The following is a 27,097-nucleotide window of genomic DNA, read 5'->3' as shown; positions in this document are numbered from 1 at the left end:
AGTTCTCCTGATTCCAGTTGGGAAACAGGCTGAATTACCTCTGAGGAGGCGAGAGGGGGCCGTTCTGGTAATAGGTTCGATTAGCAGCTTATTTCCAGAAGCTGCTGCAAAGATGGAACTCAAATATTTCTCCCAAACGCCTGCTAAAATTCCACAGTCGACTGTGGGTCCGTTGTGTAACAACAAAGCCTCCCCTAATCCAATGCCAAAAATCGGCAGAATTTTTCAACCTAACAGCTAATATGATTTGCTATCAATTCTCTCTCAGGCTGTTCATCTTTTTATTTCTAATGAAGGCTTTATGATGTGGTCCACAATGTTTGTGGAAGAACAGGGCAGCCTCCCCTCCCCTCTGTGCATTGCAGCTGGGCTTTTTTGTCTTCCTGCATTCAAGATCAAACCAACATTTGGAGGTGGGACGTCTGTAACACCTCCGAATGTGGCCTTGATACAGGATCCCACGGGGTTTGAATCAGGTTGCTCATCAGCTGCTTCTGATCCATTGGCTGATATTTTTGCTACCTTAACTTGGTGAAACCTGAATCTAGTCAACCGAACTTGCTTCCTGCTTAAGGAAGACCACGGAAGCCTTGGATGGCCCTTTCCTACCAAATAAAGCTGGATTTGAACCAACCGGTTGAAAGTTCAAGTTAGGAGCTTGAAGATTGGACTTTAAACACACCTACTGAATCCGAATACAGTGTCATCTGATGGCTACGTTCATCTCCATTTGTTCTTTTTGAATCATTTCTCTAGTCTATTTGCCATTTGGGCAAAGCGTAGCCCTTCCGCGCATCACAAAATCCATCCTTTGACTCCAAGCCAAAGTATAATTATCCCCAGCACTCACCATCCAGTGATAGACTATCAAACCGTATATGCAGTTTGAACTCACCGAAGCATTGACGTCTCCTGCTATGATAGCAGATGCTTCTGAATAAGCCACCCCAAAATAGGTCTTTCCATCGCTCCAAGGTAATTTTGCCTTAGTTGCTAGCCACGGCAGAGGAGTGCAGATATTAACAACCGGGAAGTATTTAATCTGAATGTGACTAATTAGAAACAAATTGGCCCAGGACTGTAATCCAACAAGGAAAACTTTGTTTGGGACAAAGACTTTTGGAATATCCCTTTGGCCAAATTTCATGGGGGTAGGGGGGTGGGGGAAATAGCTTCAAGCGATGGATGGATGGATTGATTTCAGTGGAACAGCACCAAGAAAAGATTTTACCTGCCACTTCAACAGCAAGGACTTTTTTTCCTCTGATTGTTTTCTGCAAAAAATAATAATAATTAACATTGCATCACTCACATTTCCTTTTCTAATGGGACCAAAAACCGATTTGTACAAATCGACCTTGATTTGATTGGAGAGCTGAGATTCAAAGAAGGCCTGATTCAGCTTGGGTCTGAAATCTGCATGCAAACTTGGTCAGTATAAGCCCCACTCTCTACCAGCACTGATGATGTGGCCTAGTTGGGTCATGAAAGGTCTGCAAGAAAACTAACCCCTCGGTTCAGCCCTGAGCTAGAGACCTTCTCCTCTATCAAGACTGTAAGTCAATAGGGAGAATTTACAAATTTCTCCTGAAATACAAAATGGAAGAGGAAATTGTGAAAGAACAAATGATAAAATGGGCACAGAACTTTGGACACAATATTGAATTAGACAAATGGGAAAAATTTTGGGGAACAAACTTAAAAATGACACTCTCGGCCGCATATAAGGAAAACCAGTATAAAAAGTTTTACAGATGGCACCTAGCACCAACAAGGTTAGCCAAAATATCGGCAAATAGATCCCCAAAATGTTGGAAATGCGAATCAATACATGGAACATACTATCATCTATGGTGGACCTGTGAGGAGGCTAAAAAATATTGGAAAAAGATCCAAAAGTGGCTGGAGGCAATAACGGGATTTAAAATAGATTGGAAACCGGAAATTTTCTTATTAGGATTACTGCCTACAAAATACAAAAAAGAAATCCAGTACTTAATATTGCATATAATAACGGCGGCAAGGATTGCCTATGCCCAGAAATGGAAAAACAAGCTAACCCCAAGCGAAGAGGAAATAATAAGAAAGGTGATGGACTGTGCCGAAATGGACAAATTAACCAAAGAAATCCAGGGAAAAGAAGAATCAGAATTCTATCAGATATGGGATAAATGGTATAGGTGGATGGAGGAAAGAAATAGGAATCCTAGGCGATAAATAAACAGAATGTGGTAGCTCTCATAGATGGTTGTCGGTGTTAAAATGTTTATCCATTGAATAATATAAATACGAATGTCTCTTGATAAAAGTACTCTCAAAACAAATGTAGCTAAAGGAGAATGTGGGTATCGTTTTTGATTTAAAATGCACAATTTAATGTGAATGAAGTATAATGATTGTAGTAATGCACGGAACTCAAATGTAACCAATTGACATGCTAGCTGGCAGTTGTATTGAAGAGTGTTTTGTGTGTGTGTTATTTGTCTAATTAAAACAATAAAAAAAAAAGACTGTAAGTCCATTGCAGTCACGTGATGTCATGCTTACGGACCGGGTCTCTTAGCAGCAGAATGGCCAGTCCTAATTGTGGTCATTAAGGGAGGACTTCCTGCAAATCTATGCAGTACAAATGGGGGAGAAGTGAGGGGGTGGGTGGGTGGGTGGGCTTGGCAATTGAATGTGTGGAAAGGATTTTACATCTCCAGGTAAATGAGAGTTGGCAGCATGACGTGGCATCAAACAGGCCTACAAGAATGCCACTGAGAGCTCACCAGGAGGGGTCCCATCGGCAGCCGGACAGCCACGGGTGGAAGTGATTTCATTCTCTTCCCTGCCCTGAGCCAGTGGCTCTCCTGTGACTCTCTGCTTGCATGGAAGGCAAAGTACCACGCTTGCTGCCACGTGTCCCACACAGAAGAAGGCACCTTCCTCTGCTGTGTCACTGGTGTCGGAGCAGCGCGATGATCACGGCTGTGGTGGAGCTTCCTGTAGGCCACTCTGGAACGGTTGCAACACCAGGGCTCTGAATAGGCCGGGCTGCCTTCCCAGGCCCGGCAGGTGGAGCTGGCATTGGAAACGAGGCCCGTGTTGTGTGATCTCCAAGGGCTTGGAATTTCCTGTCGCTTAGATACCAAGTTTCACAGGCGGCATCACAACAGCCGACTACAATATCACAGGAACCGGGTAAGTCACTCTCTCTTGAAGCAAGCAGGTTGCCAGTTGTTTAAAATTGTGGTTCTGGTTTTAGAATTGATGGGCCAGCAAAATCAGATGAGAGTTTTCCATGCAGTTCAAAGATTTATCTCCAAATTTATATGGATATGTATCTAATTTCTTTTTAACTTTCGTGATATGTGTTTTTTAATGTTGTACGCCGCCCTGAGTCCTTTGGGAGAAGGGCGGCATATAAATCCAATAAAACAAACAAAACAAACAAACAAACTTTGGCAGAGAAAGTCCCCATTAATCAGAGAAGATTCCTGGAAAAATGGGTTTGCCAAGAAAAAGTGGGGCCAGGCCCAATAGTAGTAATTTAGCTGGCGTTCAATTCCATTCAACGTTATGTAGTTTCTGTTTTTTTTTTAAAAAAATACTCATTTTCTTGTTGATTCTTTGTGTACAGTAGAATTTACAAGTCCGGATTGGGAACTGCAGACTCCATTTAATTTAAAGCAGCTGGTCATTAGGAAGCAGAGCTATAAGTAAAGTTTCTCAGCTACATCGCAGTAGTCAATCAGAGGCAGCAATCTCGCAAGGGGACGGCGGGAGGTTTATATCGCTCTGGGGTCAGACAGGGGCTCTCAATGGGCTCCCATCCTTCTTGGTCGTCCTGAGGTGTGGAGGCTTTGCTCACAGCTGTGTCCCCCTAGGAAAGCCGCTGGGGAGCCTTTCTGGCCACTCGGGTTCAAACTCGAGGAGGTGCGTTTCCCTCGTCAAGAAGAAGGAAAAACCTGGCAGCTGCTGGAGACGAGAGTTCTCCGGGGCTTCGGATCTGGCAGCTCACATGGGGCCTTGCGGGAAAGTCCCCTGCATGCTGCAGGCTGGCTTAGGGATTCTAGCATTTAAACAAAAACCAGGTCTACGAAGGAGAAATTCCAAAGACTTTATTGCCCGATTCAGAAATCTTCCTTTTAGAAAGCATCTTGACTTTTTTGACCCTAGCCTCAGGGCACCTCCGTTCCTCCTCCCGGTGGTTTCCTCTTAATCTACACCTGCCTAAACGCACTAAGCAGCCCTGAGGCAGGAGTTGGGCTAATTCTTACTCTCTTTGCTCATTTTATTAATTCTGATTAAAAAGTGAGCGATTAAAAGACCATAGCAGATTTCAGAGGAAGTGGGGCTCTTGTAAAAAATATTTTCTAATACTTGTGAACCACTCGCTCCTCAGAAAAGTCAAGAAGAGCCACCCCCTGGCCAGAAGGTGACCCAAGAATGCCCTCGCCACCTCTTTCCTTCCTCCGGAGAAATTTGGGGGTGAACGGAGGGACCTGGCCCAGACACACACACACACACACACACACCCTGCCATGTGTATTGTTCCAATGGGTTATTGAGAGAAACTGAGAGCCAGCACTTCCCTCTGATCTCCCTGGATGTCCCTGGATTCGTACATGATTAATGAGCAACCAAAAAGCCCGGAGCGCTTGTAACGAAAGCCTTCTAATGGAGAACTGCGTTCTAAACACATCTATGTTATTTTACAAACAATCATTTATCAAAACAGTGATTTGACTCTTCACAATTAAATGCAGGGGGATCAGTTGGGGCTAAGCCAACCCGAACCTCCTCGGCTCTTGCAAAGCAGCCGGCAGCCATCCCTGCCCTTCCTGGCCTTCTGTCCTGGGGGTAGGGGAGGGGGAGGGGGCGGGGAGGGCTTCTTCTTGAAAACTGCTCTGCCCTGGCCGCCTCCAGGAGCCAGGCTGAGGGCCGAGCGAGCGAGTGAGCCAGCGGAAGGCATCCTGGCCTTCAGTGGGTGAAGGCAGAGAGAGCAGCCTTGGGAGGAGGAGGGAGGACACCTGTCATGAGAGCAAGCAAGGGGAGGAGGGAATACAGGGAGTCCTTGCCTTATGGCAGCAATTGGGATGGCTAAGCAATGCAGTCGCAAAGCAAGATGTCACACGACCGTCTTGCTTGGCGACCGAAATCCCAGCAAGCAGCCTGGGTCATCCTCATGCGGGAGGCTGGGGGAGTCCCAGGTAAGGAGAGTGAGGGGGCCATGGGGGGGGGATTAGGATTAGGGCATCCCTCCTCCGAGCACTTTTTCTGACTCCTTCATTGGGGGGATCACCCAAAACAGGACAGCTTAGTCAAGGGGAGGCAGAGGAGATGCATTGTGAGGTGGCTGTGAGGTTTGCCAGCCCTGACTGACGACCTCACAAATGCTTCCTTCCCTTGCCCTCCCCAGGAACAAATATTGGAGCAGGCTGGGGGACCCCGGAGGGCCAGGTAGGTGCTGCTGATGCCACTGCCGCTGCCAGGGAGAGCCATGGCAAGGAATCAGCCGAGCCAGTAGTAGTCCAAGTGCCCCATCCTCCTCCTCCTCCTGTCGGAGTATCCACGCCTGCTGTTATTCTAATAGTAATACTATTTCTAAAAAAGAATCCTTGAAAACCTTGAAGTTTCTATCTCTGCTCCCCAAGTGGTAGATCCATCATCTGTGATGCAGGTTTCTGCTTCCCCTATAAATCCTTTGGTTCTGGATGCGTCTCCTCACTGTGCTATGGGGAGCAAAAACCAGCCCTGAACCGCTGCGGTGTATACAGGAGGAATATAAAATGAAGCATGAGCCAGGACTTTTCCTTTCCGTGGAAAATGTAGGCACTCCCACTGAATTTGTCTAATGAAAGGAACATATAATGCTTTCCTCAAAAGTTTGGTATAAATATACCAAACTGGCTAGCTCTTTTTTGCTACAATTTTTTTAAAAATCCTTTTATTGGCTGGCTATAATCCATGGGTTTATGGCACAGAGCAGTTCTACTTGCTGCTTTAACCACAGAGATTAATCATGAAAACACCTGATATTAAAGGGTGTCAGAGTCTATCATGTGTAAATTAGTGTCATTGAAAACTAATTATTTGAATACGATTTTCATTCCTATATTGTTAGGTACAAATGGCCTTCCTTTGCAGTAGCCAGTGGATGAGCCTTATAAACTATGAATCTTACCTCCCTGAGGTTGTACAGCCATTGGAATTCCAAGTCAATTCCATGTCCCAACAGTTCCAAGCAAGAAGAGTTAAAACCACAGGCTCTGCTGGGGGCTGCACAACTTTTGTTTCCTTTAAGATTCTTTAGGATAAAAGAATATTATTCTAGTTCTATGACAATCCCAGCTTTGAAATGGTAAACACTTTCTGATTAGCAGCAACAGAATGTGTATTGATAGAAAAAGTGTTGTATGAGGAGCAATATCAAAGACCAGGTTTCAGCATGTTGATGTTCAACCCATTTTAGCAGCTCCCCGCAGACGGGTGGAGAAAACAGGTGCCCCTCTATTCTTGTCTGATCAGCTTGGCATGGGCCCCCGATGTCCCCATTGCAGCCCAGGTTTCAGCAGCCCTGCAGAATGGCAGACGGGGACGGGGGGGGGACGGGGGGGTCACATAAAGAGCCTCCCTTCCGAGTTAACTCTGTGCCTGCATGTCTTTGTGTGCTTTCAGGGTTCAACATCAAGCTGACTTCAACGGAGCGCCTTTTCATGCCCCCCGAGCTGCTGCTGTCTTTTCAGTGAGGGAGATGGCCAAGGGAGGAGCAAAACCCCCCAAGGGGAAAAAGGTCACCTTGAAGGTCGCCAAGACCTGCATAAAGATCACCTTTGACGGGAAGCGCCGCCTTGACCTGAGCAAGATGGGCATCACGACCTTTCCCAGGTGCATCCTGAAACTGGAGGACATTGATGAGCTGGACCTCAGCAGAAACATGATTAAGAAAATCCCGGAGGCGATCGATAAATTCCAGAACCTGCGCTGGCTGGACCTGCACAGCAACCAGATCGATAAGCTGCCAGAAACCATAGGGAACCTACAGAACCTCATTTTCCTGAACCTCTCCAACAACAAGCTCACCGCCCGCAGCTTGCCCATGGAGCTCAACCAGCTCAAGAGCCTGCGGAACCTTAATCTCGGCCTCAACCACATTGACAATCTCCCAACCACCCTGGGAGCCTTGAAGGAGCTCCAGGAAGTTGGGGTGTTCGATAATCTGCTGACGCTGCTCCCGAACAGCATCGTAAAGCTCCCTAAACTGAAGAAGCTAAACTCCAAGAGGAACCCATTTCCTGGACCCACCGAAGAGGAAATCTTTATTGATAACATCAAACGCCTTGAGACGCTCTATTTGGTAGAAGAGAAAGACCTTTGCCCGCCATGCCTGAGGAAATGTCAAGAAGAGAGGGACAAGCTCAACAAGCTGAAGAACACGGTGCCTGCCCCCCTCAGGAAGCCAAACTTCTCGAACCTCATGACCCCCAACTCCCTGGCAAAGGAGAACCAGGGTGAGTGGAGGTGAAGAGCCCGGCAGGCCCATCTGCAGCCGAAGGACTCAGCAGTGCAGAGTGTGGCCCCCACAGAGCGACTTCGCCTCCCTTCCTTAGGAACCGCCCAACTAATAAAACAGCTCTGGGTCACATGGACCTCTATGACTCTCACACACACCTGTCAATCTACCACGCCTCCCCACAGCAAGATATCAGACTCTAAAATCTGCTATTCCCACCTTCTCTCCAGCTGCCCCTGGAAGCAGACGTCATGACCTTCCAGTAGGTACCCCAGCTCCAGTGAAGACTTCTCCCCCCCCCCGCCCCCTTCTGATACAAGAGAGGTGGGCTGAGCCCTTGGGCAGCAGGCACAGGAGGCATCCCAAGGTAGCCCAGTGCTGGAGACCTCCTCCTCCTCCTCCTCCTCCTCCCTTCTGGTTCGCAGAGAAGTTCCCGAGATGGTTGCAGGCGGGATGCTGCCAACACCAAAGGGAAGGGCCAACTCTGCATTTTAGAACCAGGCTAGTTTCCCTTTCCAGTTCCAGGCGGAGCTTGGGCAGAAGGGCCGAGGATGCCCCCTAGGTCCCAAACCTTTCCAGCACTACCAATACGTAGGAGCCAGAGCCAGCAAAATCACAGAGGGCTGAAATTCATTCCTCTGGCAATTCTTGCTCCTGGCTTAATCCAGTCAGGGCCCAAGGATCATTAGAGAGCAACCAGGCTGTTTGCTCCAGCACGTCTCTCTTTTGCCCACAGATCACATCTCGCACCTCAACACGTGAACAACAATTGCAATTTTATTTATTTATTTATTTTATTAATCTAATTTATATGCCGCACCCTCTCCACCAAGGGACTCGGGGCGGCAGTTGTTTTGGCCCCTTTCAAACCTCTTCAGGTATTTGGTCTAAGGAAAAACCTCTGACTCCATTTTGAGTTTTACCTGACAAAGAGTATTTGGGCAGCCCTTTGGCTGTGAACCTTCAGCATCACATCAATCACTGAAGTGTTCCTGGATGTGGCGCTAGGCCTTTTCTTGCCTTGTGCTTGTAAGAGTTAATGCTGGCAACCTTGGTAATTGCACATGGAAATTACTGTTTAAATTGTCCTATTTTATGCCTGAGCTCAACCCATAATGGAGTTTTGCAGTTTCTCTGTATCTTACAATGTCAGATGAATTAGTACATTGAGAATTTCCAAATGAGTTCCTTCTCTAGCATTTAAACACAACATTGGCCAGGACACAAAACCTTCAGAAACTCAGAAGGTGCATCATTGCAAGCAGAACAAAAGAGGTTTACCGCCTGGGGCCTAAGAGGGCATTCAGGTCATGAGATTGGCCATCATGAGATCAAAAATCTAGTTGTGCTGTTTCTCCTCCTTGTAATTCACACGATGTCTGCTAGAGCTGCTTCCAAGTGTTATCCTGTTGTCCTGAGCTTGAAAAAGTTTCAGCCCCTTTTGCCTCGGTTCTACCATATTCCCACCCAGGTCATCCCTGATTCCTACTCCTGTTGAGCCATTTCATAGGCCCAGGGCAGGGGGTCCCAACCGGAGATGTGGGGCGATATTCCAGGGAGTGCGAAAACTTGGGTTTAGAATTTCAAAATTATAGTGCACCTGTATAATTATATGCATATAATTATTTGTTTTTTAAGGGGTTCAATAACATATCAGAAGCGTTCTAGAGATGTGGTGCAGAGAAAAGGTTGGGAAGCCCTGCCCTAGGGTTTATTGGGTAGCAACAAAACTCTTCTCTGAAAGCGACAATGTGCCAGCATTCAGTTGTCTGGCATTTAGTCCTTGCTTGCATGCTGTCTCGTGTGCATCATGGATTATTGATATGGACATGCGTGATTCTGAGTCACATTTATGCAGGGCATTTGATCGTCTTCTGTAAAAACCAAGACGCTCCTGCAGAGAGCATGTCCCCACAGAATATCCTCTCAAAGGAGCAGCCAGGGAGTTCCAAAATACATGAGGCACTCCTTCCCCACATACCAGGGATGCTGCTTCAGCATGGGGTTTCTGGGGCAAAAGAAGACACTGAACACAGGTCAAAAATTGGACTGTAACAATCACTCAAGGAGCAATGAACTTCTGTGCTGTGATGAATGTATACTTTCCCAAAAGCTTTTAAAGAGACAAATGTAACTTAAACCTTCAGCCAATAATTTTACAAATTTGTCTGCTAAGTAGTGCAAATACGGAAATCATATTATCTCTGTGCTGTCATATTAAGATACTAACACTGGAAGTCCTAAATGGCTTAGGATCTCATGTTGTAAACCTAGCTAGTTGTTAAGATTGGCAGGAAGGGCTCTTCAGAAGCTCATCTCTCTAGCATGGTCTTTTCCTGGGCTTCCCAAGGCTTTGAGGTGTTTTTGCTCCCTGCCACCCTCCAAGCCTCTCACCTTTGGCTGGGAAATTATTTTAGTTTTAATACAATGCTTCTACTTTTACACATGCATCCTGCAATCTATGTTCTGTTAAGTCTTTTGAGTACTTGTTGAAAAGCAAATGCAGACTATGTTCCTGAGATTAGATTAGAGGAAGTGAAGGGAGGGAGAAAAATCTTAAGTAAACCACACGCTTTGAATCCAAAAATGCTTTTAAAGCTCAGGTTTCCAAGCAAAACAGCGTGAATTAGCTGTTCTTAATAGCTAAAGCCAGAGAACTAGTTGGGTGTAGTAGTTACAGGCCAGGAGAGCGAGAGGGACATGCCAGCAGGGTCTCCTTGGACCAGACGCTCCCTCTCAGCCGTAGGAGGAAGAAGAAGGCAAGAGCAAATGATCTCCCAAAATGTTGCCATGAAAACTGCAGGGATTTGCTCAGATGTTGCCAAGGGTCAAAGGCACCCAAAATAGCTGAAATTAAGACAAGAGCCTACAGCTCCAATGATGTATGGAGTGATAGGATTTAGATGTAGTATGTAGTAAAAGATCTGGCAGTCTCTGGGGCCATCAAAGGCTGGTTTAAGAAACGAACAACATTGTAAATGTGGTAATTCTCTTCACTGAACTTTCTTCTTGGAATACCCATATATTTTTGTTACTGTAATACTGCGTTTAGCACTTATTAAAAAAAATAAAAAATAAAAAAGGAGAAATGTAATCATCTCCAATAGAAACCATTAATGTTCTCTTCTTCTGCAGGAACACCAGTCTCTAAATGACAATAGGCCAGCAATCTTCTCTGTTTGGAAAGAAACATCTTCTGTTTCCTTCTTTAGACGCTTCCACATGCTCTGCATGAGTCCTTTGGGAGAAGGGCGGCATATAAATCCAATAAAACAAACAAACAAACAAACAAACAAACAAACTGGTTCCTCCATTAACTGGATATCCCCTCATTTGTTATTTAAATATTATTTTAATATGTCCCAATAATAAATGGTCACGGAAGAACAAAATCTGAAGAGAAGGCTAGCACTGGAGAATGCGAATCAATTTACTTTATACCTGTATAGGTAGTCCTTGACTTACGACTGTTTATTTAATCGTGCTTATATGACGGCCTTGGAAAAAGTGACTTACAACCTGCCCCTGAAGTTATAATTGTTGCCACACACACACACACACACACACACGTCCTGTGATGGCAATTCAGGCACTTGGCAACTGGCTCACATTCACAACGGTTGTGCCTTGCAATCACGTGATCACAACTTGTGACCTTTCAGCTGGCTTCCAACAAGCAAAGTCAATTGGCGAAACCAGATTTGCTTAATGATCGTGTGGTTCACTTAACTGCAGTAAAACTGATTGCAAGAGAAAGAAGTATCTGTCCCCCAAAGTTGGAATCCAGTTTTTCTGAGGTAAATGTCAGGCAGGTGCTAATACAAAAGGCTACAACATTTAATTAATTCATTTTCTTATATATTAGGACATGCAAAAATACCTTATATTAGTAGATTCGTCTGCAACGCCTTTTGATCTCACTGAACATAATCTGAGGGGAAAAAACAGTTAACTTTATTCCTCTGAAAGGTGAGAGCTTTAGACAATTAATTCTGAAAGCTTCTGTGGATTTGTGATGGACATACATCGTAACTGCCACCCACTGATAGGATTGAAGCCCCTTTGACAGGGGTGAAATCCAGCAGGTTCTGGCAGGTTCTGGAGAACCGGTAGCAGGAATTTTAGAGTAGTTCGGAGAACGGGCAAATACCACCTCTGACTGTCCCCTCTATTCTCTGCCTCCCCAGTCCCAGCTGATCAGGAGGAAAGGGGGATTTTGCAGTATCCTTCCCCTGGCACGCCCACCAAGCCACGCCCACAGAAATGGTAGTAAAAAAATTTGAATTTCACCACTGCACTTTGGGATGCTATTTCTAAAAAAAGCACACAAATATGTAGCCCCACCCCCACCCCACCCCTAGTAAAGAAGGTAGGGAAAGCCAGAGGGAGGGGTCCTTGGGGATCTTCCCCGCTCCATCCTTCATCAGCCGCACCCAGGAGCGGTCTACCTGTTATGCTGCTTAGGTGGCACCTGGGTGCATCTGTGGGGCTGCTTACCTGGGAGACCCTTCAAGGCTGCCTAGGACCCACTTTGGGTCATGTGACCAGGAGAGACCTCGGGAGGGGAGGGGGTTTGAATGGAGCAATGGCCAGCCTCCTCGGCCTTCCGAAGGGCCCCGCTCTTGCCTGGCCAGGGGTGCACGGAGGGTAGGGTGGGGGGCATTTACCTCCGGGACTTTTTTTTTACAGCACAATCTGACCTTTTTTAAACTGAATTTGGTCCCATTATACTTAGTCTACAGAAAGTGCATCTGTTGATAAACAGGTCTCAACCTTCTTAAATCATTTCTTTCCAGGATTCCATTGGGTTGGAAACAATTAGGAAACGATAATATAATTGGTCTTTTCTCCAAGAGTTATTTATTTCTTAGGTCCACCTGATTTTTCATATCTCATGGTTGTTTCAGCGTTTATCATCGCTCTAAGGAGGTCAGAAAGAGCCATTCATCAAGCCTGCCAGATTTTGCCTGGCAAAGGCAGGAAGCCGAGTTGCTAGGCTCACACTTAGAATGGGTTTGGGCCTAGCAATTGCCTGTCTTAGTATTCTGCAGATAAAAGAGAAACACTGGTCTACAAATCTATCTGTTATATTAATACAGCTAGAACAAGGAGATGAACCAATGGGCCTTTGTAGAATGTTTAACAATGATGCAAAAATGAGCAAAGGCCATTGGTGCCGGGGCAACCTGGGACATATGGTTGCCTGTTGCACAGAATGAACGTTTCTCAAACAGTGCAAGCAGTGAGGCAAACACCGTCTATGGAAAAACAAGACTTCTAGCGAACTCCTGAAGAAAACCTCTTGGGACCAGGCAGGAAGCAAAGCATGTTCATAGCTTATGCAAAAGGTACCTTGTCAAGAACTTTTTCCTGTCATTGTTGTGGAATACAAGGAAAACGGAATAGCCATTGTTTAAGAAGATCTCCAGGGCTATCTCCTGTGAAGACAAACCAAATAGGCCCTGGTCAGCTTGCAAGAGGAAGGCGAAAACGTTTCTTTCTCTAAGCGACTTCAGCGGCAATCATCTAGCCAACCGGACTAGATCCAGGGATCTCAGGATCCCCGTGCTGCTGTCCCTAGGATTCATTGTCGGGGGTGCAGATCAGACAGTTACATAAAGCTTGTCCTCCGGGCATCTTCAAAAATTGCCCCTGATCTTTACATTTAAGGATACGACTAGAGAGGAGATCTAGAAAGGGCGTTTCTTTTGACCGGCTGAAAGGATCGTTTCCTGGACTTGGCCACTGCTTTTGGGAGCATGGCTTCTGGCAGGCCCCACCCAAAGGCCAAAGGGTTCCTGGCTCAGAACCACTGGCACATCCCTGCTGCGGGTTAACTTCCCCACCCCACCCCCACCCCCCGCTCAGGCAGTCAATCGACTATCCCGATGTTGAAAACCTTATAAGGTTTCTGCTCAAAGAACAATGGTTTCTGCTGAGCTTGCTCATCGATGCGCTTCCAGTTGTGCTATTGCTTCAAACATCTCACTGACAGGAAGAATCAAGCTTGGAGGAACTTTCAAACTATCAGAAACCACTTCCTTTAGCCTGGAAAAACCCGGACAGGATACAAATTTGGGTTTTTTCAAAAAAATGTTTATACTTCACTGGTCTATTGGTGCTATTACTCTTGGTCTGTCCCCAATCGAGTTGAAGATTTAGAGCACATCAACTCAAACACAGGTATGGAATTCATTCAGGTGTTTCGGAATTTTGCCATCCAAGGAAGCATTTAACAGTTTGTGCATTTATATAATAGTTGACAATTTCTTTCATTCTAACCTACTGAGCATCCATCCAAAACTTTGTGTGTCTTCATTAGACATCCCATACTCAAAGGAAAGCCCAAACAGACAGACGGCTCCTACCTGCAGAAGGAAACGCATCGGCCGGATCTCCCTAATGTCCCTGTAGGAATGGCAGGAACACGTGGGCTCCACAGGCGTGGCCTCTGTTGCGTAGCACAAGTTATAAATGAATGGCTCTCTGATGCTAGAAGCAACCATGGGAAATGGGCATTAGATAAACCATGACATCATTAACTGGACTCCACTAGTGGCAAAGAAGGAGGGCCTAAGTTGTCCTCTTCTGCCTTGCCCCAAAACCTACAGAGGACAACTTGTTCCAGGCCACCTCAGCCTGAGTCAGAAAAAAGCCACCAGCAATTCCCCTGTAAGCAGGAAGCCATTTGGCGCCTTTTCTCTCCTAAGGAAAAGCCCCTTTCCTGAGGCCTCAGCCAGCCTGTCCCCTTTGGGACCTGGGCGCACCTGGGGGGAGGTCAGCATCTCCTTTCCCTCCATCTCTCAGGAATCACGGTAGCAAGAGGAGAGACCTGGTGCTCAGGTCCTGGTGAATTGCAACGAATCAAGCAGAAGTAAAAGGGGGGGAAAATATCCCTCCGCAATTGGGTTTGCAAAATCTTGCACCTTTTGGTGGTAGAAATATCCCCACAGACTGTGATGTAACGACTTAAATTAGGATCATCTTTCGGTTATCCTTGACCCTCGTATCTCTTAGTTTTTTTCCCTCCCAGGTGTCTTTAGTTTCTGCACGTATGTCAGCCCTTCAGAGCAAACCAGAATAAGAAACATCCTCACATGTTACGGTTCTGCCTGAACTGGGGACTCTTCTCGCTACTTCGGCAGGGGCTCTTTCCTCTGCCCCTTCCCATTGCAAATTGGGAAGGACTGGGACGTGGACACAGGTGGACGGGGCCTGTTTTCGCAGTAGCCAGCAATAGGTCGGGCAGCCTCCAGTGCCGCTCAGGTAGAGAACCACTCACCAGGACAAGCAATGGCTGGTGCAATAAACCTCTCCCAGGTGGGACAGGGCGAAGTGCTTGCAGACGTAGAAATGGTCACGGCCAAGGAGAAGTGCCCCTTCCGACGCTGCATGTCCATCCATCACAACCACGGACAGCCGGCAGGTAACCTAAGCAGGGAAGATGGCGATGCAGCTGAATGGTGCAGCCATCTCAACTTTTCCTCCAGTGCTCAATATTTTACCAATAAAAAATTAAGACTCATTGACTGAGCAATACTCGTTTCTAAACGGCCTTCCTTCTTTCACGGAGCCTTATTTATACTAAAATAATAATAAGAAATAATTTTCTTCAGTAGCAGAGTCAGTTACAAAGTTAATTAATCCTTACCATAAAACGGGCTGCAGAAACGGGCTGCCTTGTGTGGGGGAAGTAAGGCTGCTTTCCTGATGAACAGTTTCCCTCCTGACTGGAATGGGCAGGGAGGGAGGGAGGGGAAGGGACCCTCCCGCCTGGCCCCTTATTTTGCAACAGGAGAACATGGAAGCGGCTGAATTTGGGGCCTGGAGAGAGCCCTGCCCAGGTGCCCCGGACAGACCGGCTGTGCTGCTTCTGCTTGTACCTTTTCATCTTGGACTAATTCCTGGAGGACAATTTTCCTTTCCACGCAGACAAATTCCACGAATTCCTCCGAGTGGAGATGTTCACCCAGGGCAGGAAAAAAGGTCAGCTGATCCCGACCTGCTTCTCCTTCTCTACTCAGGGTTGGCCGTTCACCTGCATTAAAGGAAAAGGCATAAAGGGTGCAGAATGTCCTATATTAGACGCTCCGTTCCTGAACTGAAACTATCACCTTTGTTTTTAATCACAAAACGTAGGGACTCTGCCATATGAAAATAAAAGCACTTTTTAAAAATAAAGGGTTTGCTGCCCGCTCTTACAAAACATGCCAGCAGGCGGGGAGGGGAGGGTTGGAAATATTGGGTTTAGTACAGACTGCCAGGCCTGGGTGGTCCGTGTGGCCAGGCCAGCCCCTTCTCTTTTGCCCCAGCCTCTCATCTGGGAACATTACCTTGATTTCCCACACAAGCTGGAGCAGATGCACCTTTCTGTGTCTGCTGGGCCTGGAAAAAGAAATGGTTTGAGCTGCAAGGCACAGAAGATGGAGACGTGGCACCTGGCGATGGAGCCGGGCTGCTTCTGCCCCGGGAACGACTTGGGTGTACCTGGAGCCAGCAGCCAGTAGCACTTACTGTAGACTTATATCCCACTTCACAGGGCTTTACAGCCCCTCTCTGGGTGGTTTAGAGAGTCAGCCTCTTTGCCCCCAGCAATCTGGCTCCTCATCTTACCCACCTCAGAAGGATTGGAAGGTTAAGTCAACCTGGAGCCAGTCAGGATCGAACTCCTAGCTATGGGCAGAGTTAGTCTGCAATGCTGCACTCTAACCACTGCACCATCCCATCAGCTTATTTCCTTCATGCAGTTGTCTAAGTCACTGCAACGTCATCTCAGCCAGCGGCAGGGAATTCTGTTTCCTGCCCTCTTCTTGCCTGTAATTGCTCTGCATCCCAGGATCAGTTGACGGCAGGGACGTGCGGTCATTGGAGGCAGGGGAGGCAGAGCCTCCCCTCTCATCATGAAATAATAATATATAAAATAATAATATCCACGAGGGAGTTTCATATATATATAAGAGGAAGAGGAGCTCAGGTGGGCGAAAGGACGCGCTTTAGTCAGCGGGGTGAGGGGGAGAGGAGGGGAGAATGCCTGAGCATTCTCTCCTCTCCCCCACGCCCCGCTGACTAAAGCGCGTCCTTTCGCCCACCTGAGCTCTTCCGTGGGCGAAAGAAAGCGCTTTAGTCAGTGAGGTGTCGGGGGAGAGGAGAGAATGCTCAGGCATTCTCCCCTCCTCTCCCCCACCCCCCGCTGATTAAAGTGCTTTCTTTCGCCCGCCTGAGCTCTTCCACAGGCGAAAGAAAGTGCTTTAGTCAGTGGGGTGTCGGGGGAGAGGAGAGAATCTCTCCTCCTCTCCCCTGACACCCCACTGACTAAAGCGTTCTTTCGCCCACCTGAGCTCTTCCGCGGGCGAAAGGAAGCGCTTTAGTCAGTGAGGTGTCAGGGGAGAGGATAGAATCTCTCCTCCTCTCCCCTGACACCCCACTGACTAAAGCGCTTTCTTTCGCCCGCGGAAGAGCTCAGGCGGGCGAAAGGAAGCGCTTTAGTCAGCGGGGTGTGGGGGAGAGGAGGGGAGAATGCCTGAGCATTCTCTCCTCTCCCCCGACACCTCACTGACTAAAGCGCTTTCTTTCGCCCATGGAAGAGCTCAGGCGGGCGAAATGAAGCGCTTTAGTCAACGGGATGTCAGGGGAGAGGAGGAGAGATTCTATCCTCTCCCCTGACACCTCACTGACTAAAGCGCTTTCTTTCGCCCGCGGAAGAGCTCAGGCGGGCAAAAGGAAGCGCTTTAGTCAGCGGGGTGTCAGGGGAGAGGAGGAGAGATTCTATCCTCTCCCCTGACACCCCACTGACTAAAGCGCTTTCTTTCGCCTGCGGCACAGCTCAGGCAGGTGGACGCTCAGAGCCCCTGGAGCCCGTGCTCCCTCACACCTCCTGTCGTCCCGTCTGGCAGGCGCCACCCGCCCGGGAAGCAGCTGAGCTGGGAAGTCCCGACTGGCAGTTTGGCTTCCAGAGCGGGTGGTGCGGGCGCCGGTGGGCTCCTCTGGGCTCCCGCCTTCCCAAAGCGCGTCCCTGTTTTTGCGGAAAGCAAAAGAATGGAGAAGAAACGGGGAAGCTTTGGGTGGGAAATGAGGCCATGGAAGAGGGTTTTGCCCTTTGCTGGTGAACATGGATCGGTCTTGCGCCCATCCTGGAGAGATCCCACCCTGGGCTGGCTTTCAGAGACGTGAAAGGCTCTTTCCTCAGGCGGGCATCTTTTCCAATGAAATAGATCGAGACAGGAAGATCATTTTATTACATTTGAACGTTTTGACTAAAACGGATTCTCTCATTCAAGGAGGGAACCCAAAGACCAACTTTCCGTCCCTTTTATCAAAGAAAATGCCATTGGACAGGGCAAAAATAACTCCTCCTTTGCCCTGGAAATCAGCTACATGGAATTAAACACTATAATCCAACTTCTCTTTGTGTGTGTATGTGTGTGTGTGTGTGTGTTTGAGAGGGGGGAGGGGGGAGAGAGGGAGGAAGGAGGGGAAGGTAAAAGAAAAAGAAGGAAGAAAACTTATTTAAATAAGTTTAAAGCTGTTGCTTTAAATCGGAACTGAGCATGCCTGGCTGTGGAATTCTGGGAGTTGAAGTCCACAAGTCTAAAAAAATTGCTGCCTCACTAGCCATAAACTTCACCGCACGTCACTGGTTGACGGGTCTGGTTTGTGCCTTTCTTGGCCTAAAATTCTACAGGGTTATCCTAGGCCTTTGTGTTGCAAACCAAGAACGGCAGTAACCGCTTCCCCTCACATAATATCAGCATCATCAACAGGTAGCAAAGCTCCCAGCCTGTAGCTCAGGAGACTAAACAAGAGGCTTTGGGCTCCTGTGTAACACAGAGCAGCCTCTTTTCCTCTGTCCTGGTAAGAGGAAACCGGATCCTATTTTCCTGTCTCCTGCCCCGAAAGCAGGTTACCTTGTTCTGCAACGGCTCCGCTGCACGGTGGGCGGTTTTGAACTGGATCCTCTTCCTCATCCGAGCAGGACCTTCGTAGGCATCCAGGACCCACCTTGTGACAGGAGAAGCTACCGCGGGCCTCCACAGGCCCCCCTCCCTAAAAAGCCGGTCCTCCAGCTCAGCCCAGGCTTTGGCAGACTTCGAGCATAGGCACAGCGCCCTCTGCAGGAAAGAGAGAGAATCACTGACAGCAAAGTCTTCCCCCCTGCTCCTGCTCCTGCTCCCACCCAGATGTTGCATCTCTGCCTTGGAAAGAAAGGGAGCACTGATTAGAGGTGTGCAAATACTCTGTTACCTGCAGAAGCTCCAGGTGGTGCCTGAGTTCCCTTCCTCCTCCCCTTTTTTTCTGCACAAGAGGCAGGTTGGGCTGAGAGGAAAACTCACAATCACCCTGTAGCTAAGGATGGGCTTGGGCAGCGCTTTTCCTCCCTTTAGCCCAGCAACCTCACCACGGACCCCCTGTGGCGGGATTCCTTCTGTGAGAAGGCAGGGACCGACCATTCCTTTGGGACCGAGGGAGGCCTATTGCTTTTGAAGGATTACCAGGAACCATAAACCGCCTGTGATTTTATTTAAATTCAATTGAAACTAAATAAATTGAAGGTAGTAGAGATGACTGCATTTAATACTTTGCTCTGCAAAACTTCACCTAGGCAGAATGGGACACCGAGCGAGTCAAATCCTCTTAGCTCTCTCAATGAGGAAGTACTTATTCCTGTAATTACTTGGAGAACAATTACTCCATCACTTCACTCTATTTTAAGCAGATAAATATCAAATCCCCTATTAGAAGGAAATTCAGGTAGTGAATGAGTTCTTTTCTCAATCTTAACGTTTTCTTTCCTTCTCAATTTTTACCAATGTAAATTTCTCAAGAGTCTCGTGATGGTTGCAGGTATAAATGCAATCAATGTAATCAATCATGTTTCTCTGATGCGCCCAACCACGTTCTGTTTTCCATGCCAAGGTGACTTTTTCGTTTCTTACCTCAACATGATCCTTGCATAAAACTGCATAGAGTTCTTGGCCAGTTCTCCTGCATTTTTCTAAATATGAAGTAAAATCCTGATTTAAAACAAAAATTATTAATAAATTGATGTCTGTAACAAAACATTTGTGCTTTAAGGTTCTACATTTAGGCAACAAAAATGGAATGCACAGGGACAGAATAGGAGGTACCTTGCTCAATGGGAGTAACTGGGAGAGGGATCTTGGAGTCCTAGTGGACAACCATTTAAATAGGAGCCAGCCGTGTGCAGCAGCTGCCAAAAAAGCCAATACAGTTCTAAGCTGCATCAACAGAGGGATAGAATCAAGATCACGTGAAGTGTTAATACCACTTTCTAAGGCCTTGGTAAGGCCACACTTGGAATACTGCATTCAGTTCTGGTCGCCACGATGTAAAAAAGATGTGGAGATTCTAGAAAGAGTGCAGAGAAGAGCAACAAAGATGATTAGGGGACTGGAGACTAAAACATATGAAGAACGGTTGCAGGAACTGGGTATGTTTAGCTTAAGAGAAAGAAGGACTAGGGGAGACATGATAGCATTGTTCCAATATCTCAAGGGTTGCCACAAAGAAGAGGGAGTCAAACTATTCTCCAAGGCACCTGAGGGTAGAACAAGAAGCAATGGGTGGAAACTAATCAAGGAGAGAAGCAACTTAGAACTGAGGAGAAATTTCCTGACAGTTAGAACAATTAATCAGTGGAACAGCTTGCCTCCAGAAGTTGTGAATGCCCCAACACTGGAAGTCTTTAAGAAGATGTTGGATAGCTATTTGTCTGAAATGGTATAGGGTTTCCTGCCTAGGCAGGGGGTTGGACTAGAAGACCTCCAAGGTCCCTTCCAACTCTACTATTGTATTGTATTATTGTATTTTTGATGAGTAAAACTTAAATGAGTTTTAAAATTGTGCTAAGGAGTCTTGAGGTGGGAATCTTGCAATCTTTTCTGTCATGGACCAAACTTTTGAAGGCCCCACCCTTGGCAGTCTGGGAGAACCAGTTATTTAACAAGGGGAGGTGGGGGGGGGGCTGTGCTTCCAAGAGAGTGAAGGCACAGATAGAAAAGAAGAAAGATCGAAGATGGGGGATGGGAAATAACGAAGACCAGAAGGTAGAAAATGAATGAACGAATGAATGAAAGAAAACAGAATAACAGAGTTGGAAGGGACCTTGGAGGACTGGTAGCCCTGCTCAAGCGTGAGACCGGATAGTATTTTATAGAAATGGCTGTCTGGTCTCTTTTTGCAAACCTCCTAGTGACGGAGCACCCGCAACTTCTGCAGGCAGGCTCTTCCACCAGTTGATGGTTAAGTAGAATCGGGAAAGAGGCAGAACCAAAGAAAGAGGAGCTAAGACTGGTAGAAGATGGGGCTGAAAGGTGGCAGCAGGGGCCCAAATTCAAGAAGGCAGCATTAGCATATTAGCATATTTCAGCAAGAATAGAATGTAAAAAAAGTAGAAATAATTTGTTCCACAGCAGTGGCAAACTTCAAGGTCTGTGCCAGGCTATAGTAAAGCAACTGGCAGACTTCCTTGGCTTCCACGATTTGCAGCAGAAGGAACAGATGAAGAAAAGAAAATGCAATGGTATCCTTAGTGTTATTGGTGGCATTCTGTGGTCTGATCTAAGCTCTGATCATGCAGACGGAAAAGCTCTTCCTGCATCGACAGAAATCACCCAGATTTACCAGCAAAACAGCAATTTTAAAGAAGTGTCCCTTCTACTCTGGCTGTGAACTACACTAGATATCAAAAAAGACATTCATGTTGCAGTGGGGAAAAAGTTAATATATATCATTAAAAGCAAATTGTCTCTGTTGCACTGAAAGAAAAAAAATGCATTGCCATGAGCAGTTCTGAAATGAATATCAGATTCAAAAGTCCCCCTGTGTATTTAATGGCATGCTAATTTACATTTTAATTACTTCCTAAGAAATCAAAACTTTTGTTGACAATGGAACATAATGTCAGCTTCATAGAGCACTGTCAGTAGATGCTTAATGAATTTAATTAGATAATCAGTGGTATTAATTATCTTTCTATTATGAAGATAAAGATGCTACACAAATGATTAGCAGAAATATAATTAATTATAAATTTGCTTGTTTGATCGAAATAATACACATGGCATTATGATAAAGAGATTTGAAAAGGATACTGACATTGTGCACTCCACATACTGGTGAAGCACCGGCTGTGAAAAGGATGGCAGGCAAAACTCACATCTGGATGGATAACTTCCTAAAGCAGCCACTGGAAATTCTTGTGACTTTTACCAAATACGTCTCGGAGGGCACTACACATATGTCACAGGAGCATTATGTGCTTCCTTCAAAACTCAGTATAAAACGGATCAGGGACACCATATTTTGGCCAAGCCAAAACAAGCCAAATAAATGAGTTGCAGGTAGATGTGATTGTGAGTTGTGTTGCCTCAACTTCCTTTGATCTATTTGGGTGGGCAAAGGGGACTTGCCCAACTATGACACTCAGGCAGCCTTTCACTAATTATATCACTAATTGGTAAGGCAGACATCTAAAAACATGTATGCAGAAGAAATGGTTAAAAGTTACGATGTCTTTGCAAGTCAGCAGAAAATTATTAGCTCTATGTACAAGAATTTCTGCTTGGATGGTAAAAACAACTATTTCCCCTTTTCTGTTTGGGAAAATAAACACGGTTTGTTTTTAAAGGTAAATGTGGACATTTTTCTCTTTGAAGTCCATGTTTCTGTTTGCCAGAAGGAAGAATAGCTGAATGTTTGAGTTGTAAGAAAATGCTCCATATTGAGGGTTGTGCTCAGTGGCGGATTAAGGCTCACTGGGGCCCTAAGCACTGACAAATCTTGGTGCCCCCCACACCCCACCCTTTGTACACACTGAACAAATCTTCATTGGTTTTTTTTCCCCCCTCAACTTTGTGGTGCCCCCTTGGGCCTAGTGCCCTAAGCAGGTACTTAGTCTGCTTAAGGGTTCATACACCATCGGTTGTACTAGTGAAAGAAGAAACTTTATGAAAATTTCTCCTGGGGGCAAATGATTTCCACAAAGCGGGAGAGAAGCCTTGATTCAGACCTGTCAGGGGAGAGGCCTTTATTCTGAGAGGAAACCCTTCAGGGAAGCTTTCGGTCCAAAGGGAGGGAAGGTCTAGAAAGATCAGGGCAAAGTCACGTCTTTTGGGCAGAAAGAGGCAGAGCCAAAAGGAAAACCAGAAAGAGTTGGAGCCAGAAAGAGACATTTGGGGCAGGAGACCAACCTCTCTGAGGGCAAGGCCATCTCCAACCACTCCAGTTGGAATGTCAGATGTGAGGCAACATCTGCTCAACCTCAGTTCATTCTTCAGGGTCAGAATATTGTTAAATATCTTCTAATTAAAATACCCATATATTGGTTTTAATAATAAAGGGTTATCTCTTTTTTTTAAAAAAAAACATGATCTTATGGCTACTATGACTGACTTCCCTCTATCTTGGTCCCCTGAGATCTATTCCAGCAGGGGATGCCTAACACAGGGATCAAACCTCTAACTGGGAATGTTTCTGGCAGTATCAACGGTACTTGCTTAGATTAAGAAAAAGATGAGAAGGCAATAAACCTGGCCCTGGGTTTTGTGGGAGTGGCTCTGTCTTACCGCTCAGCTCCTGTACAGTTCCTAGCCCTGGAAGTCAGCCTCTGACCTCTGTCTGCCTGGACCTCCATCACCCGCCTCCTCTCCCCACTGTCTCCGTACGGGCCGAGTTTGGGGAAACAAAGCAGCAGGTGGCAAGGCCCTCCAAAGACCCTTGGCAGCCCACCAAGTTCATTTCCTAAAGGAGGCTTTGGCCAGGGCTGATCTTCTAAGGCTCCGAAAGGGGTCAGATCTTCCTCCTGCCCTCCCCTCTGTACCTGGCTTGCTTATCATTGTCCTTTAGGGAGAAGGCCTAGTGGGAAAACGAAACAATCTAGGAGGGAACGGAAATATAAATCATCCACATTGTTAATTTCTTTTCTTTCCAAGGTGCACAGGAAAAAACCCCTCGGGTGCACCAGAGTTGCTATAAGGAATTTATCCTTCTGTCTGTCTGTGGCTCTGGAAGTCCCAAAGATCTCCTATCAGTTATTTAGCCTGCTGTACAATTAATTTTCTTGAAAAGCACGAGGGGGGAAAAATACAATTGCCTGGAGCAGAAAGAGAGGCAAGAGTTGGAGGCTCAGTTGCACGTCACACTACAGGGAAGCGTCTATCAAATCTTGAAGTGTCGGTTGCTGACATTACCGAAAACAACACAAAATGAGTAATGTTCCCCTGTAATGCGGCTTCTCCTTTAATTACAAGCATTTTCTTTTTAGAAAAGGAAGACAGAAGATGCAGAAACCTCAATTTCATGCACTTGTGCCTGAATAATGCGTCTACTCGGCCTTTTCCAGATGGCATCCTTTCCTACTACGAGAACTAATGATGTGGGCACATTTAGGGAAAAACCAATAATAGTCTTTAACCTTCAACAGCAAATACAACTTGTACAAAATGTTCCTTGGGATACATTAACAAATATCAATTACTTTGCTCACTGATGTGTAATCAGCTGTAATAATCAAAATTAATTTTAAGAAATAATTAAACAGACCCGAAGGCAAATAGACGGTGCCAGCATTGAACAGTAACGTGCATTCCCATCACACCTGGAAGGAGGTTACTTAGGCTGAATCTCTTTCTCAGCCAACAAAAGCAGCTACGAAACCAGCCTTGAGTTTGTCCACAAACCCTTCACTTCCCTTGGCCTTCCCGGGGGGGGGGAGGGGGGAAACATTTATTTGGGCCACACGTTGCATGTCAGCAAATAGAGCAGGACTAGGGACTACAAGTCAGGAAGCTCAAGGTATTATCCTGCGTTCTTTGTGCTTTTTTTGAGGGAACCTGAGGTTCCCACAAGGATTTAGAAAGGCAGTTTATGCCAGTTTTGTCTATCACCTGTTTCGGGTTGCTGCCGGAAGTCAGGCTCTCATTCAAAGGACTCGTCTTGCTGGACACATTGATGAGAATTTTCCTCTGGGAGGGTTTTTCCCCCGATGCTGGAACCACAGAGAGGAAAGGAGCAACAAGCGCAGTTAATGTTTTGTTGTATCGCTTCAGGTGCCACACAACCCCTCTTCCTGACCATCGATGCCACCTCAGTGGCTTCAACATTATCCCCCAAGGAGCCCAGGCTTGGCAAGGCCCAGGGCAAAGCTGGCATCCCAGCCAGTTGCATTTTCCTCTGCCCTGGATGTTTGTTTTCCAAATAGCAAACTCTAAGACTCTTTCTGCTGTCTAGCAAGATCTCCATTGTATCCAGTTCTGTGGTGTTTTGGACATCTCTGAACCCCCACCTGTCACCACAGGTTACAGTCCACCAGACGAATGAAGCAGCTTAGATCATGATGGGGCCTGTCAACCGCTCCCTTGGTAGCATGTATCGTGCTTAACAATGGCTCCTGAGTGGACCCATCACCCCAAAGGCCAAGCCCCTTCCCTTAAAGACTTCGTATACTTCAAGAGCAGAGACCTAGAAAGGCCTGCCAGGTCTTTTTCATGGCCTCTTCCCAAAGAGGAGCTACGTCCTCCATCTTCATTCTCTCTTCTCCATCGCCTTTCTCTTTAAATAAAGAGGTTTTGTAGGCATCCTCTAAATCTTTTCTTCTCCTAGAAAGAAGCCGGAGCCAGATTTCCTCGGCTGCCCTCTGGATCTCTTGCTGAACTGGAATGAAATAAAAGGCAAGTATGTTTTGGGGTGAAAGTATGACATCAACAAAAGGGCCATCGTGCATCACTTCCGGATTGAAGGATCTGCCAAGGTAAGTCTGATCAGTAGCTTTGTGGATATCTATGGGAACCAGGACATGTCTATCCTTAAAGCAAAATCACTTGCAGCCCTCCAGATTTTGATACTGCCTGTGCAGAAGGTATGTAGAAGTCAGAGCAACAAACATGACTAAAATAATAAATGACCCATATCTCTCCAAGTATCTCATGTAAAATTGTCTTTTTTAGTTTCCAGGCAATAAATTGTAAACAATTTGGGTGACAAGGTTTCTATATCGACATTACAAAATGCACCCATGTTTTAAAGAGTCTACAGTAGGTGAGTGTTGAGCTTAGTTCCTTAGTAGAAAAGTCATAATCTGTGTGGGCTGCATTGGCCTGGGTGTAATTTCTGTTGCTTGGAAGCCATTAATTCAGTATTTCCTTTAGCCTAGAAGATCCAGATGAAACACTGTCCTTTCTCTGCGAGCTCTTGGACTGGTTCTATAGACTCTTGGAAGTGGGTAGATTTTGAGAGCCAAGCAGGACATCTACAATAGCCTTCTCCTTTTCTTTTCTTCTCTTGATGAGTCCCTATTCCACCCGCTTTCCCATAGCCATCATGTCATGCTTACCATCCTTCAGGGCAGAAAGATCATCGATCCCCTCCTCCTCTTTCCTCGGGCCAAGAAAAATAGGGCAACCCGAAACCGGCATCCGTTTTGCCTCACCATTTTCATGACAGCTGTAACACAGAAAATAAACAAACCTCTGGCTAAAATATAAGCAGGTTCATTAAGACCACCATCTGAGCAAAAAAAGGTGGGCTGTGGGTGATTTAATGCGACTTAATCCTAATATATTTATTTTTAAAGAACTTTTTAAAATACATGGTTATTTTTAAGAACTCTAATAACCAAGAACAACAACTAAAAGACAAATTGCTCCAATATCTGCTATTTGGGATTTACTTTGGCCAAACACAGCATTTCAAGAAGTGTTTGCCTCTATGTCCCTAGGATGGATTCCATTTATGGGTCCCTTTTCCCTTTTCCCTTTTATCTTTATTATTTTCTTTAAACTAGACGCGGTGCTATTGTTCCATCAGTGAGGGATTGATGCAGTCATTTCCAAGATGAAGAAGCTTCCCAAATCTAAACGAAAACAGCTTCTGGGTTCTTCTAGAAGGCAAAATGGCCTTCTACCTAGCTAGCAGAGTTCTTTGTTGCCATGTGTGTTATTTCATCTTTTAGACTTTCCTCCTGATGCCACAGGAGGATGCAAACGTCTGATAAAACTCTCCTGCCCAAGACCAAGTAGAGTTGTTAAGACTTTGCAAGGAAATGGCAAACTGGCCCAGTAAACTATCCAAGAATCAAAACCAGAATAAAGCAAGAGACAGCTGGGGTCAAGAAATGGGCCAAATTTGTGGTCCGACAGTAAGTAGGTGACACTATTTATTTACCAAGAATAATCACATATTTACTGAAAGTTTACTCTCTCGTGATGGGGACTTCTTAGTTCCATACACATGATGTTGGAATACCCCCTCCCAATTCAGGAACATCACAAAAGTCTTCCCCAGATTTGAAATAAGCTTCAAAAGTGAGAGGCATCTCTCCAAAACATGACTAGAAGCAAACTGGTCCTTATGGAAGTCATTGTATCTCAGGGACCATGGTATCCTGTTGCACCGGCTAGAGGGGTTGGGAGTCAGGGGCACCGTTTTACGGTGGTTTGGCTCCTACCTCTCTGACCGGACGCAACGTGTGTTGGCAGGGGAGCAGAGATCGACCCGGAGGCCACTCACATGTGGAGTGCCACAGGGATCGGTGCTCTCGCCTCTCCTGTTCAACACATACATGAAACCGCTGGGCGAGATCAT

The 27,097-nt window shown here is 46.3% G+C and overlaps 2 protein-coding genes across 2 annotated transcripts in view; one reads left to right on the top strand and one right to left on the bottom strand.

The window, feature by feature from the left end:
- WDFY4 (WDFY family member 4) overlaps positions 1-27,097 on the bottom strand; it is a 130,448-nt gene that overhangs the window by 26,862 nt on the left and 76,489 nt on the right. Inside the window, exons 38-49 of the mRNA XM_081948944.1 lie at positions 25,848-25,957; positions 24,977-25,168; positions 24,403-24,503; positions 19,432-19,509; positions 18,403-18,606; positions 15,832-15,883; positions 15,382-15,536; positions 14,781-14,929; positions 13,867-13,990; positions 12,851-12,936; positions 11,379-11,429; positions 1,232-1,274 (exon numbers count right to left, since the gene is read on the bottom strand). Coding sequence (XP_081805070.1) covers positions 1,232-1,274; positions 11,379-11,429; positions 12,851-12,936; positions 13,867-13,990; positions 14,781-14,929; positions 15,382-15,536; positions 15,832-15,883; positions 18,403-18,606; positions 19,432-19,509; positions 24,403-24,503; positions 24,977-25,168; positions 25,848-25,957 — 1,345 coding nt within the window. The remainder of the gene's footprint in view (positions 1-1,231; positions 1,275-11,378; positions 11,430-12,850; positions 12,937-13,866; positions 13,991-14,780; positions 14,930-15,381; positions 15,537-15,831; positions 15,884-18,402; positions 18,607-19,431; positions 19,510-24,402; positions 24,504-24,976; positions 25,169-25,847; positions 25,958-27,097) is intronic.
- On the top strand, positions 6,683-8,274 carry LRRC18 (leucine rich repeat containing 18). Its single transcript, XM_081948945.1, has one exon. It carries the CDS (start codon positions 6,740-6,742, stop codon positions 7,508-7,510), a length of 771 nt encoding a protein of 256 aa, XP_081805071.1. The 5' UTR covers positions 6,683-6,739; the 3' UTR covers positions 7,511-8,274.

This window comes from Natrix helvetica (genome assembly GCF_964273705.1).
Source record: "Natrix helvetica genome assembly, chromosome: 3".
NCBI classification, from domain to species: domain Eukaryota; kingdom Metazoa; phylum Chordata; class Lepidosauria; order Squamata; family Natricidae; genus Natrix; species Natrix helvetica.
This window is presented reverse-complemented; position numbering and strand designations above follow the sequence as displayed.

Excerpts from the sequence above, each read along its gene's own strand:
- LRRC18 (XM_081948945.1), top strand. The coding sequence starts at position 6,740 with ATGGCCAAGGGAGGAGCAAAACCCCCCAAGGGGAAAAAGGTCACCTTG.